Here is a 13313-nt window from a genome sequence, read left to right as displayed (position 1 = left end):
GAGACAGAGAGCTGCATCAGTGACAAGAAAGATCTGTTTTCTCCCCTTTCTTCCACATGCTGTTTAATTAAGAATTACTGTACTAAGTTCAAGTATACCTAGAACTAATAGTAGCCTCTGTCCTGGAAGCCCTTCCTCCAGTCTGTGGCCTGCTGATTGTAGTCAGGAGCTATGAAGGTAGGAGGGAGGGATGTCTAAGGCAGCGTGGTGTAGTGGTCAGAGTGCTGGACTAGGACCGGGGAGACCCGAGTTCAAATCCCCATTCAGCCATGAAACTAGCTGGGTGACTCTGGGCCAGTCACTTCTCTCTCAACCTAACCTACTTCACAGGGTTGTTGTGAAAGAGACACTCAAGTATTTAGTACACCGCTCTGGGCTCCTTGGAGGAAGAGCGGGATATAAATGTAAGAAGAAGAAGAAGAAGAAGTCCCATACACAGAAGCACACATGGAAGGAATATAAATCTACTTCTTGCAATCTTCAATAACCCAGGCACTAGCAACAATAGTTTTAGGGTGCTAGTGGCAACTGGGGACCAATTTATTACTACTATGAATATTTATATACCACTTTATTTCTTATTAAAAAGAAGTTCACAAAGTGGTTTACGTAGAAAAATAAATAAGATGCTGCCCTGTTTCAAAGGGCTCGCAACTGAAAAAGAAATACACGGTAGACACCATTAACAGCCACTGGAAAAACAACTGTGCAGAGATTGGATAGGGACAGTTGCTCTCCTCCTGCTAAATATGCAAGAATCATCACTTTAAAAGGTGCCCCTTTGCTTAGTTAGCAGGGGTAAACCAAAGCATTAAACATGCATTTTTGCCTTGCATGTGATGTTTGTTTTTGTCATTTAAATAGCCATGGGGGCAACCTGGATTGAGACTGTGGTGTGTGCAGGGCGGTTATTTTTTAAAACTCTGTACTGCTGTCGTGCCACAGTCCAGATTGCTACCCCACCCCCACAACTACTATTTCAGCTAGAAAAACCAACCACACAGGGCCAAACTATGCACTTAACACACTGAGGCTCTTCACACGAATGGTGTGTAGAGCCTAGGAGAGTTTGGCGGGGAGAGCGGGCTGAGCCTGCTCTCCCCGCAGATGATCACCCGTGGAGCCCTGGGTGGCCGGATTGGCTGCCCACACAACTATGGGCTCCATAGGGATTGGGGGCCGCCCGGCCCCCAGAAATCCCAGGAGGCACTACGCAAGTGCATGGGGCATCCTGGTGAGACCTCTGAGACTGGGAAGCTTGTTTGAGCCTCCCGGCAGAGGTCTCCTCGCAAGTCGTTGTGGAGCTGCACTGAGGTGACTCATGATCGCCAAAATGTGGTTAGGAGAGTGCTTGCTCAGCTAACCCCATTTAAGGGGAGCGCTACTTTGGCAGGCTAGCTGCCTGGTAGTTCTCACAATGGGAGAAAACCAGGCTAAAGGGGCCCAGTCTGATTTCCCCCATTGCGTGAACAGCCTAACTGTGTCACTTGGCCCACGGTGTCTGAGATTTGCACCTCTGGATAGGAGGATTCTGGGCTCCAGGCCATTAAGCGCCAGTCCTGCTGAAATGAATGGGCGGTAAACAAGAGAACTGTGTCCATCATATCACTTTGTTTCTCTCTCTTACACTGAACAAACATTTGCTTTTTAACAGGGTTTGTTTCCAGTGAAAGCATGAATAAATTATGATACCTTCAAGCTTCTCAGCAAAATCGTTTCTTTACATGCGACGTCTGATCTTCAGGAGCAAATAGTGTGTGTAGTGACAAAATACGTGCTTGTTGCCTGTCTCTCTCTCCTCCCCCACCCCACCCCAACAAGTATTCACAGTATGGGAAATCTAAAGCTGTGTCTCACCTATAGAGATACACAGTAGCAATAGCCTGTGTGAATGTTACTGTGGATACTGACTAGAAAGACACAACAGAATAGTTTGCATGCTTTGGAAAGCAGGGCTGTAATCCCATCATATACAAAGAAATAAAAGGAAGATTCAGCCTAGACTCAATGGAATCAGAGAAACCTAGTACAATAGAGCCAAAGCAAGCAACATCCTTTTCCCAAGGAGGCCCAGGACTCATTGAGCCTGACAAATCAATTACCCTCTCAACCCAGAAAGGCACCCCTCTACCTCCATCCTATTTCTTGCCAAGTGGAGGACTACTGGAAAGGCAATGTAGAACACACTATATTGTGCAAGGCCTGCAAATATCTAAAATGCCTCAGGCTTTAGAGAACAAGAATCCCTGACCTTTTACAATTGCTACAGTAGTTTTCCAGCAAAACACATGACATACAATAAAGCCCTTAAATACCTGACAAAAGAATGCATTCGCTCTACTCTACCATCAAAATAGTCTGCAATAATGAAAGTTGCTTAAATGAATACCAGAGAGTCATACTGCCTCCCTCTTACCGTAGGGAGAGACCATAGACAAAGGATGGTATGCAAACTGGCAGGTAGGATTCGATCCCCTCTGCCTCACAGCCGCATGCATATTCTTAATATACATTGTGGGGTCACATGTTCCAGAAGGGCTGCACACTCACAGAGAGGCTGGAGAGAAACTACTAAAGGATTCTTCCATAGTCGAGCATGCATGGAGTGGGGGAACAATCTTCATTTCTCTCCCCTCTTTCCAGAAGCCCTTTTGGCTTCCAGAAATATGTCTCCGAGGGTCTCGGGGATATATTTCTGGAAGCGAAAAAGGCTTTTGCAGGGAGAGGAGAAAAGCGAAAATTGCTTCCCTCTGTCTTCACCACAGTCACTCTCCAGCCTCTCTGTGAGAGCCAGGGCCCTTCTACCACCCCTGTGGAAGATGTGGGCCAGTATTTTCAGGAATTTTCGTGTTCACTCTTTAAGCACAGTCCAGATTAGTCTGCCCAATGGACCTCATTGCTGAAGCCTATTCTGTTCACTTTGACCAGCAGCACCTCATCTCAGGGAGAGGTTTCTCTTAGCCTTGCTACCTGTTATCCACTTCTCCGAAGACACCAGAACTGACTCTGGCACTTCCTCTATGCAAGGTCTAGTCCTGAACCGAAGTCCTTACAGGTGAAGTAATCAGGGTAAAAAACTGTGAAACATATTTTCTCTTTCTAAGTTCCAAGTGAGACAGAAATGGCAGTAGGCAGTTTCCCAGCCAGATCCCGCAATTGTCCAGTGTGAATACAGGTAGTTACTGGAACATTTCTAGAGATAACTTGCTGGACATAAAGCACTGACCAGTAGGACTGTATACGTTGCTATAGATTTCATGTGCATAGGAGGGCTTTTTTCCTCTGTTTCTCCCTAATTTAAAGTATACTTCCATATCCCACCTGACAAAATTGATGGTCTATCATATTAGTCAACACAGTTCTTTATGTTCAACTGATATAATTACAGGCAAGTCCTCATCGTTCATCTCAGCAATATTTATGGTGGTGGATTTAAAGCTTAGCAACCCAAGATCCCATGTTAGCATTTAAAATTCATTCATTCATTCATTCGATTTCTATACTACCCTTCCAAAAATGGCTCAGGGCGGTTTACACAGAGGAATAGATAGATAGATAGATAGATAGATAGATAGATAGATAGATAGATAGATAGATAGATAGATAGATAGATAGATAGATCCCTGTCCCCAAAGGGCTCACAATCTAAAAAGAAACGTAAGATAGACACAAGCAACAGTCACTGGTACTGTGCTGGGGGTTGATAGGGCCAGTTACTCTCCCCCTGCTAAATAAAGAGAATCACCACGCTAAAAGGTGCCTGTTTGCCAAGTTAGCAGGGTTTAATGCTTGTTAATGCTTTCCCTCACATTTAATGGTTTTCCTCACATAGTACGCAACTGAAAAACTAGTTGCTTAAATACTCCTATGGTTATAGGTGCTAGATAGCACCCTATTATAGGATTTTTTAAAAAACACTATGGCTTGAGATTCAGGCTCTATGGCACAGTGGGGAAATGATTTGACTAGCAAGCCAGAGGTTGCTGGTTTGAATCCCCGCTGGTATGTTTCTATTAGGGGTGTGCAAGGAACTGGCTGGCCCGGTTTGGTTTGAGTCCAGACTGGACTCGAACCTGACTGGCCAAGTCCAATCCGGCCCCTATCGAACATGCCCCCCGGTCCAGTCCAGACAAGTTTGTGAATTTTTTAAAAAATAAATAAATAAAAATACCTCTAGCCCCTTTGGGGGCTTCCTGTAGGCCACGGGGGGTGTCCACGAAGGTTCCCCCTCCTCCTGCCAGCCTCTTAATTCACCGCCACAGCCCGGAAAATGCTTGTATTTGGCCCGTTTGGGCCTCTGTAAGTGTGCACGGATGTGTAAATGGCATGCGTAAGTGCCGCGCATGTGTAAATGGCCCCTGAAAGCCCTGGCATGACCCAGGGCCTCACAGAGGTCATTTGTGCATGTGCAGCGGCAGCCAAAATGGCCACCATGCGCACTTACAGAGGGCTGAATGGGCCAAATACAAGCATTTTCCGGGCCACGGCAGTGAATTGAGAGGCCGGCGGGGGGAGGGGAAACCTTCGTGTGCACCCCCACCCCACTGCGGCCTACAGGAAGCCCACCGAAGGGGCTAGAGGTATTTTTATTTTATTTTTAAATTTTTTAAAAAAAATTGTGAATGTATCCGGAGGTTCGGACCGGTCCACACATCCTTAGTTTCTATACTGGGCAGCAGTGATATAAGAAGATGCTTAAAAGCTTCTCACACTGCGTGCAAGAATGCAATCGTAAACCCTTCCCATATTCTACCAAAGACAACCAGAGGGCTCTCTGGTCACCGTGAGTCGACACTGACTCGACGGCACACTTTACCTTTACCAATTTACATATGGGCTAAAATATGTGGAAATTGGAACTTAAGGTACCCACTTTAATTTCCATGTCACATGAGGAAAAATTGAAGAAAATTCCCAAATCATACACATGTGGGATGTCCCAGTTTACTCATTACCTCCTACTCATGGCTTAAGAGAAGAGGCATAAATACAATGCCAATCCCAATTTGACTTGGGACAGAAGTTTATATTTTTGCTTTGCAAAACACACCAATGTAGTCAAGGCTGAAATCATGTGCTTCTCCATAGTTTCTTTGTTAGTTTCATTCCATCTTATTATCTGAAGTAGATTCTACTTATTGCCACTCTTGTAACTAGATTGTGCACTAAACAAGAAAAATAGGTTTTAGTTAAAGGAACCTTTTGAAGCAAAAATGCACTCTTTTCATACAAGGCTTTGCTTCTCAGACTTTACCTCAAGGTGCCTCTCTTTTTAAAAACTGAACTAAAAATGAAATTAGAAAAAGAAAACCTTGACTCTGCTCCTCCAAGCTGCAGTCTTGGTGCAAGCTCCACACCATTTAGCTTCTTTTACATTAGTGGAGCTCTCTGAGGACAAGACATTGCCTTTATAAGAGCGGTGGAAATACATAAACCTGCAGCTATAGTAGCCTAACAGAGATCTATAGTGAACCTACATCCTAAGTGCCTTATTTTTTAATTAATAATATCAACTGAGAAAATCCATCCAAAGCCAACAGTCATGCCAAGAAAAAGATACATAATTATTTGAGAAAGACCAGACTTAATGTACATACTGGCTATGCACTTATTGCACAATATCTCCACAGGAAAGTAGCAAGAATAATTATGCAATTAAGAAAAGTCTGCTAAATTTTATAATAGCTGCTCTAAACATTATTTCATTAAGCTACACACAAAGATAAGGGCCGTAATTCAATCATACAAAAAGAAGTGCAGCAATTGCAGCTTTTGCCTTTCATTTACTTGGTAAAGCCGCCTTTCCCACCCACCCCCACCCCCTCTCTCTCTCTCTCTCGCTCTCTTTACCTTGTTTGCAATACTTGTGATAAATGACTTGATGTCTAGATTAGTTGGGCAGCTCTTCTGACAGGGGGCATCTGCACACTTTAAGCACCTGGGGAAGAAAGTAAATGAGTTAAAGCGACTTACAGCACAAAACGCTGCCAACAACATATGATTTTTCCGTGTACCTGACAGAACCTAATCAATCTAAAAATTAATAATGCTTTACTTTTTGGGCAGCAACTCAAAATGCTCCTGAGAGAAATGTCATTATTCCCATGTCACAGACAGGTAAACCAAGGCAACTGGCACCAGGTCACTCAGCCCTCACAAGTCAAAACCAAGCCACCCATAAAAGACAACTCCCTGATGTATGTGTGCTGTGACTTGAATTATAGGATGACATATTTGTCTCTAGAGCCACTGTTTCAACCGGCAGAAATAATAGGCAGTACTCAGTGAATCAGGAGCTATCAAGTGGTTCCTTTTTCTTTTCTTCATCTACCTTTTTAAAAATCATGTGCAGTCCAAGTCAAATGTAATGCCGGCTACAAACTTTATGCTGAATGCAGAATTCTTAATTCCATCCTAAGCTTCACTGTAGTGAAAGCTGAGCAAATATTAGTAAATTTATTATCCCATACCCAGAAGCTAACAAGTAGATGGCTGATTAAGGCTGAAAAGCTGGTGACGTGAGATATAAATCAGGACACTTGCTAGGTTTATTAAGCAAGTGTGACTCATTCATGATTAACTCTTGCAGACAAAACACATATGTCCTTGATGCAAAAAGGAAATGGGAAAGTCTGAGGGCCAGGCTATGAGGCTACCTTAAAAACATGTTAGAAGGTTCCTGCTAACAGGGCAAAGAGGCACATTTTAAAGTGGTGGCTCTCTTAGATTTAGCTGGAGGAGAGCAACTATCCATATCCAACCTCACACAACATCCCTACAGTGTTTGTTGCTGCTGGTGTTTCACTTATATTCTTTGTGAGTCCATTTTGGACAGGGAACGATCTTCTGATTCCTTTTGCTATGTAAACCACTGAAGACTTTTGTTGAAAAGCGGTATATAAATTTTCTTTATAACAATAATACCACACCACATTTGAAAATCTTCACCTCTTTTTCTTTACAGCAGCGGCTGTGGGTCCCCAATCAGCTTGGGACTCAGTACAGAGTGGGAGGGTGTTAGCCTTTCCCTTGCTCTGTTTTTCTACTAAAAATCCTCCCCTATTTGTCCCTGAATTTGCTATTTGCAGCAAATAGACGTTTCAGGGGCAAAGAGCACTGGGGATGTGTGTGTAGGTTTTCAGTGGGGGGGAAACTGGCGGGGGGGGGGAACGGGGGGGGTGTTTTTTAAAAAAACTTTCTCTATGCTGTGGTCTCATTCTGGATCAGGGGCCACTATGGCTGTTTTCTGTAAAATGTGTTTAGGGGCTGTTTGGATTAACAGTTCCCATGCACCATTAAAATATGCTCCAGCAGAGCATCGGGGTGTCCTTCAGTGTCATCAGGGCGGCCCCTCTTTGCATATTGGTTCATGTGGACCAACCCAGAATTGTGGGGAATCCCTAGCACAGAATCCCAACACAAATTTATTGTCTAGTTTTGGCCTTAGGCCAGAGATTGTTAATAGGCATCATCAGTGCCTTGGGGGGAAATTGAAAGATGCACCGTGGCCCATATTTTATGCACTTGTCTATTTTGCCCAGGGACATGGCAAGGTTGGAGTGGGCCCAGGAACAAAAAAGTGAAGATGGGCCCCAGCCGCCCCTTCACCTTCCTCCTCCTCAACCCACCCTGCATCTTTCCTGCAGAACAGTTAAGGCATGCCCTTTCTCTTACTCCTATGCAGATAAGATCACACACTCCTCCTGTGGTGGGAAGGGGGGGTGCTTCCCAGGAACATCTATTCCACCTTGTTAAATTCTAGTGATGACCCTGCTTTCCCCCAGTATTGTCCTAGTGATGTCTCTGGTCAAACAGATTTTACAGGTTTCCGGGGCGGGGGGGGGGGATGCTTAGGAAAGCGTTTTGAATGTGATCCCCTCCCTCTCCCCCTCCCTTCTCATAACAAGTATTCACAGTATGGGAAATCTAAAGTTGTATCTCTTTAACCCTTTTCTCATTTATTGTTTGGAGAGTATATTGGGACTACACACTGGGGCTATGCTGATGATCACCAAAAATCGGGCTAGCCTCTGCTAGCCCGATTTTTGCCAATCGTCAGAACCACCGGGCCCGGTGGTTCTCGAGCAGTTAACCCGCTCCTGTAGCCCTCCCCATAGTGCGGGTTTGCGGAGCGAGCACTCCGCAAACCCGGGCTATCTGGTTGTGAGTAGCTGCGGCGTGGCTCTGCGCCGTGGCTACTTGCGAGTAGACCCCCATAGGGGAGGCGAAAAGCCACCTCCCGGCTCCAGGGGTCTCCCCAGTATGCCCTGCACACTCGCATAGGGCATACTGGGGCTTCCGGGGGCCGTGTGGCCCCCGCTCCCCCCAGACCCCACCGGCTCCATCACAGAGCCAGAAATCGTGTGGGTGACCGATCTGGCTGCCCAGGGATCCCCTACCCAATCGTCTGCATTTTGCAAAAAGCGGGTCTCACTGATCATGAGACCCGCCTCACTGCATCCTTCTTGGACTAGTTTTAGGGGCCATTTGGAAATGATGTTAAAACATGCTTTGATGTTACTGTACCAGAATTGACTTCAGGCTCCATTATCCCACCCTGCCCGCCCTTGCAAGAAGCCTTGATTAAAATAATATATTCTTCTTTGAAGCAAACCAGTTTTCTGGTTCAAACCATATTTTTGCCTGTTTGAACCAAATGACAACCTCTGTTTCATTGCAAAAAGAGCGGCGGGGGGGGGGAGAAGAGAAGAGGTTCAGAAGTTACTAGTTATGGCAAGCAACAAGAGAAGTGAGCATGCAAACCCAAGGCTTTGCAGGCATGGTGTCATAATACACCTAATATTAAGGGAACACCTTCAGAAGATCAATGTTAACTGGAAGCCTTCAAAAAAGATTCCAGCAAGTTTGAAATAACCACAATGATCAAGAGATGACAAAGACTAGATGTGAGCTTCTAATAAAAGGCAGAAAAGTCCAATTATGGAATTATTGCAGATGATAAAATAGCCATTGTATGGACTGCTTGCTCGGCACTGTTCCCACAAAGTAGGATTCAAACAAACTATAACTATTTTAAATGAAAGCCTGGGAGGCAGTTCCAAACAACATCCCATCCAATGTGTTGTCTTTCATCTTAAACCTGGAAAGAAAATGTCTTAAAATAAGAATGGACTAGGAAGCCATTTTAACAGGGCAGCACGTGTACACATTATTAGGTGGCGTCATTATGCCTCTTTTAACAAATAATATATCTTGCCTTTTTTTTATTATTGAGCTGGCTCACAAATAACAGCTGTTGAAAATGTCAAATGTTAATGAGGCAGGGCAATGCAAACTTGGATTTGTGGGACTGGGTGGGGAGGGGGGGAGGGGTGGGAGTGCCATGAATATGCCAGTGTAGACAGACTCTTATAACAACACCATCTTCCAATTCTCAGAGCACTCTGCAGACTAAAGTGCATCAGGCTGCCATTAATCCCACTTATCACTCTGACAGCTCAGTAATTACACTACTGCTATAGCCCAGGTACTGCAGTTGTAATAAAATATCAACCGCTGTGCAGGATGCATGCTGGTGAGATGTTTTATTAAACTTGGGGGGGTGGGGTGATCATCAAGTGACATTAGTGTTGACCTATTTTTTCTATTTGACAATAAATTATCCTTTGACCATGCCATAATAGATATTACAGAGTGCATTTACTGTACCAAAACAGCAAAAAGGTGCAGAATTCCAAAGGACCAGGCAAATGGCATAAAATAAGATGGTAGAAAGGCATGCCAGAACGTTATTACCTAAATGGCTTTAAATGATTGATACTGTGAGAAATCACAGACGTGGCTCTGTACTGAGGGGGAGTATGCCAACAATTACAGTAAACTACAATTCTACATAAATCGTCCCATGCATGCAACATTTAAAAAAAATACACTTCACTCTGAACTTCTTCTGAGGTCCTCTTCTACTTTGCAAACTGACTTTCTTGTTACACATTTGAACAATACCATATTTCAAAGGTAATCAAGGCACCATTAATATGTTTTTTAGTCTAACAGTAACTATAGAAAAGAAGCAACACATCCTTATTTTCCATGTTGTTTCATGCAAAACTTTGTCTGCAGATTGATGAAAACACTGGGGCACATTTATTTGGCTTATCTAAAACATCTTATGGCTTGAACAATAAATTGGATAGGTTGGAGTCATATAAAGTTCTGACACTTTCTCTGTGAAAGTTGTTCTTTATAAGAGTGGCATATTTTCTCTTACAGATCAAATATAAGTACCAACATCATTCCACTGTACATACATTATATACTACTACTATAACAGCTGCTTAAGACTTGTTTTGGTCTTCTGAAGAAATGGTCCCAAATAAGATAAGTAAATCTGTGTACAGAAAGAGGTTTCCTCATATGTCAGCTCCATCCATCCTCAGTGCAAATGACTGTTGGGAGTGGGTAAGAAGTACTGAAGGAAACACTGAGGTCATTCACACAATCAAAAAACTGTGTTCTACCCAGGCTTTGGAGCTGTGTGTGCTCCCAGTGTTTAGATATGTGGAAGCAGGGTAGGAGGAAAATCTAGGTAGCCTTTTCCTGCTACCTGGCTTCCACACAATCACTTCTAGCCAGGTTTTCCTTTTACCTTGTTTCCTGCCATTAGGAAGGCCTGAGATGATGAACGGAGGGCCCTGGCAGGTTCATATGGGTGAATGCGGTCTGACAGGTACCCCGGCCCCAAGCCGTGTAGAGCTTTAAAGGTCAAGACCCCTGCTAACCTTGGCAAAGAGGCACCTTTTAACATGGTGTTTCTCTTTTATTTAGCAGGGGGAGAGTAACTGGCCCTATCCACCCACAGCACAGTACCTCCAAGTGACTGTTGCTGGTGTCTATCTTAAGTTTCTTTTTAGTTTGTGAGCCCTTTGGGGACAGAGATCCATCTTATTTATTTATTTATTATTTTTCTGTGTAAACCGCCCTGAGCCATTTCTGGAAGGGCAGTATAGAAATCAAATAAATGAATAAATAAATAAAACCAGCATCTTGAATCTAGCCCAGAAGTGGAACAGTAACCAAAGAAGTCCCCGCAGCATGGGTGTGACTCATGAAGTGACTTGCGCCCATGAGCATCCTTGCAGAAGCATTTTGGAACAGCTGAAACTTCCAAACAGTCTTCAAAGGCAGCCCCACATAAAGTGCATTGTAGTAGTCCAATCTGGATGTTACCATAGCAAAAGTGACTGAGGTCAGTTCCAACTTCCCCAAGTAGGGTCACAGCTTGCCTACCAGCCATTGCTGGTAAAAGGCATCTCTTCACACCACCACCACCACCTGTGCCTCCAAGGCCAGCATCAGGTCCAGAAACACCACCAAGCTGTGGACTTTGTATTTCAGAGGTAGAACGACCCCATCCAAGATCAGATTTACCTCACTACTCAGATGTTCAGCTTTACCAACCCTTCCATCTCATCTGAATTAAGTTTCAGCTTGTTTGCGCCCATCCAGTCCAGAACAGCCTCCAAGCCCCAGTTCAGAGCATTCACTGCTTCTCTGGTGACTGCTGACTTAAAAGATAGGTAGAGCTGGGTGTCATCAGCATATTGATGGCACCGCAGCCCACACCTACGGAGGACCTCCCCCAGAGGTTTCATGTAGATGCTAAACAGCATAGGGGACAGAATAGATCACTGTGGCACCCCATAGGCCAAAGGCCAAGGGGTGGAGCAGGCATCCCCCAGCACCACCTTCTGATACATCCCTATACAGTGGAGCAGAGTCACTGTATAACCATGCTCCCGAGTCCCAAACCGTAGAGATGACCCAAAGGATACCATGGTTGATGGTACTGAAAGCCATTGAGAGGCCCAGGAGAATCAACAGAGTCTCATTCCCTCCATCTATCTCCTGGTGTAGGTCATCCATCAGGGCAACTAAGGCAGTTCCTGTTCTGTAAGCAGGTCAGAAGCCAGACTGGAAAGGATCAAAGTAATCGGATGCATCCAGAACTGTCTGGAGCTGAAACACCACCACGGTCTCCAACACCTTATCCAAGAAGGGGAGGTTAGAAACTGGTCAAAAGTTATTTAAATCATCTGGGTCCAATGAGGACTTTTTGGGAGGGGCCTAATGACTGCCTCCTTCAGCTGAGGCTTCAGAGAGACATTCACCACTCCCCACCACCCATGGACCCAGTCCCTCCCTAACAGCCTTCACCAGCCATGAAGGGCAAGGGTCGAGCATGCATCTGGTAGGCCTCAGACTTCGAAGCAGCCTGTCCACCTCCACAGGCAACATAGTCTGAAAACCATCCAATATAACAAGACCAGACAGTGCATTGGCAACATCTAGTCCTGGTGCCGCAAAAACCTTTCTGTTTAAAGGGTTCTGTTTGATAGTCTTTAGGGGCCTCACATAGGTGGCCCTGAACCACTAGAAAAAGCTCCACTGGACAACATTGAGCAGACGCAGTGGTGGCGGAAAAGTAGGATTTCTTTACCGCCATCACCACCACAGAATAGGCCCCAATATGGGCTCTAGCTTGTGTTTAGTCACATTCATTCTGAGTTTTCCACTGACTCTCAAGCCGTCTACCAGCCTGCTTCATTGTCCACAACTCACCTGTATACCAGGGAAATGCTTGGACCTGGCAAGTCGGGAGAGGATGCTTAGGCACAACTGTGTCAATTGCCAAATCCATCTCCTAATGCCAGAGGGAGACCAGGGTGTCAGAATGATCATCTACTCTCTCAGTAGGAAAATCCCCCAAGACCCCACTAAGATCCATAAGGCTCTGAGGGTGGACCATCCTAACTGGTCCCCCGCCCCTGCAGAGGTGTGTTGGGTCCACCTTCCATCCTGTCTTCACCAGATAGTGATCCGTCCATGCTAACAGTATTAAGGACTCCTGGAGCAGTATTAAGGACTCCTGGAGCACTCCATGGACTATCCATGGAGCACCACTGCCCACCTTTAAAAAGCTCCATCCACATCAATGACACCATAATCAATAGATAAATATCTTTAAGAATTAAAATCCAAACATCAGGGGGCGGGGGGATAGAAGCCACCTGATCTCCTAAATTAGAGTCATATAAGACACACCCAGCACCTACTTGAAGCACATGGAACTTCCCCCTCCACCCCCGCAAGTATTAAAAGATGAGGTTTGCAGTCTGGGCATGCTCCTCAATCCAGGATTTCTCCTGGAGGATCAGCTGGTCTTGGTGACAAGGAGTGCCTTTTATCAGCTTCAACTCATTCACCAGCTGTGGCCTTATTCGGAACGGTTTGATCTAGTGACAGTGATCCATGCTCTGGGCACTTTCAGGTTGGATGGTTGCCACATCTCG

General features: G+C 45.0%; 1 protein-coding gene across 22 annotated transcripts in view; it reads right to left on the bottom strand.

Moving 5' to 3' along the window:
• Window positions 1-13313, bottom strand: part of DPYD (dihydropyrimidine dehydrogenase) — a 773239-nt gene that overhangs the window by 559871 nt on the left and 200055 nt on the right. For 21 of the 22 annotated variants that reach the window (XM_053242814.1, XM_053242808.1, XM_053242809.1 and 18 more), the window contains one exon: window positions 5851-5938. The exons of the other annotated variant lie outside the window; for it this stretch is intronic. In XM_053242814.1, coding sequence (XP_053098789.1) covers window positions 5851-5938 — 88 coding nt within the window. The remainder of the gene's footprint in view (window positions 1-5850; window positions 5939-13313) is intronic. 22 annotated transcript variants of the gene reach the window in all.

Source organism: Hemicordylus capensis, chromosome 4 (genome assembly GCF_027244095.1).
Source record: "Hemicordylus capensis ecotype Gifberg chromosome 4, rHemCap1.1.pri, whole genome shotgun sequence".
Taxonomy (NCBI): Eukaryota; Metazoa; Chordata; class Lepidosauria; order Squamata; family Cordylidae; genus Hemicordylus; species Hemicordylus capensis.
The sequence above is the reverse complement of the archived record's forward strand: the minus strand, read 5'-3'. Positions and strand labels throughout refer to the sequence as shown.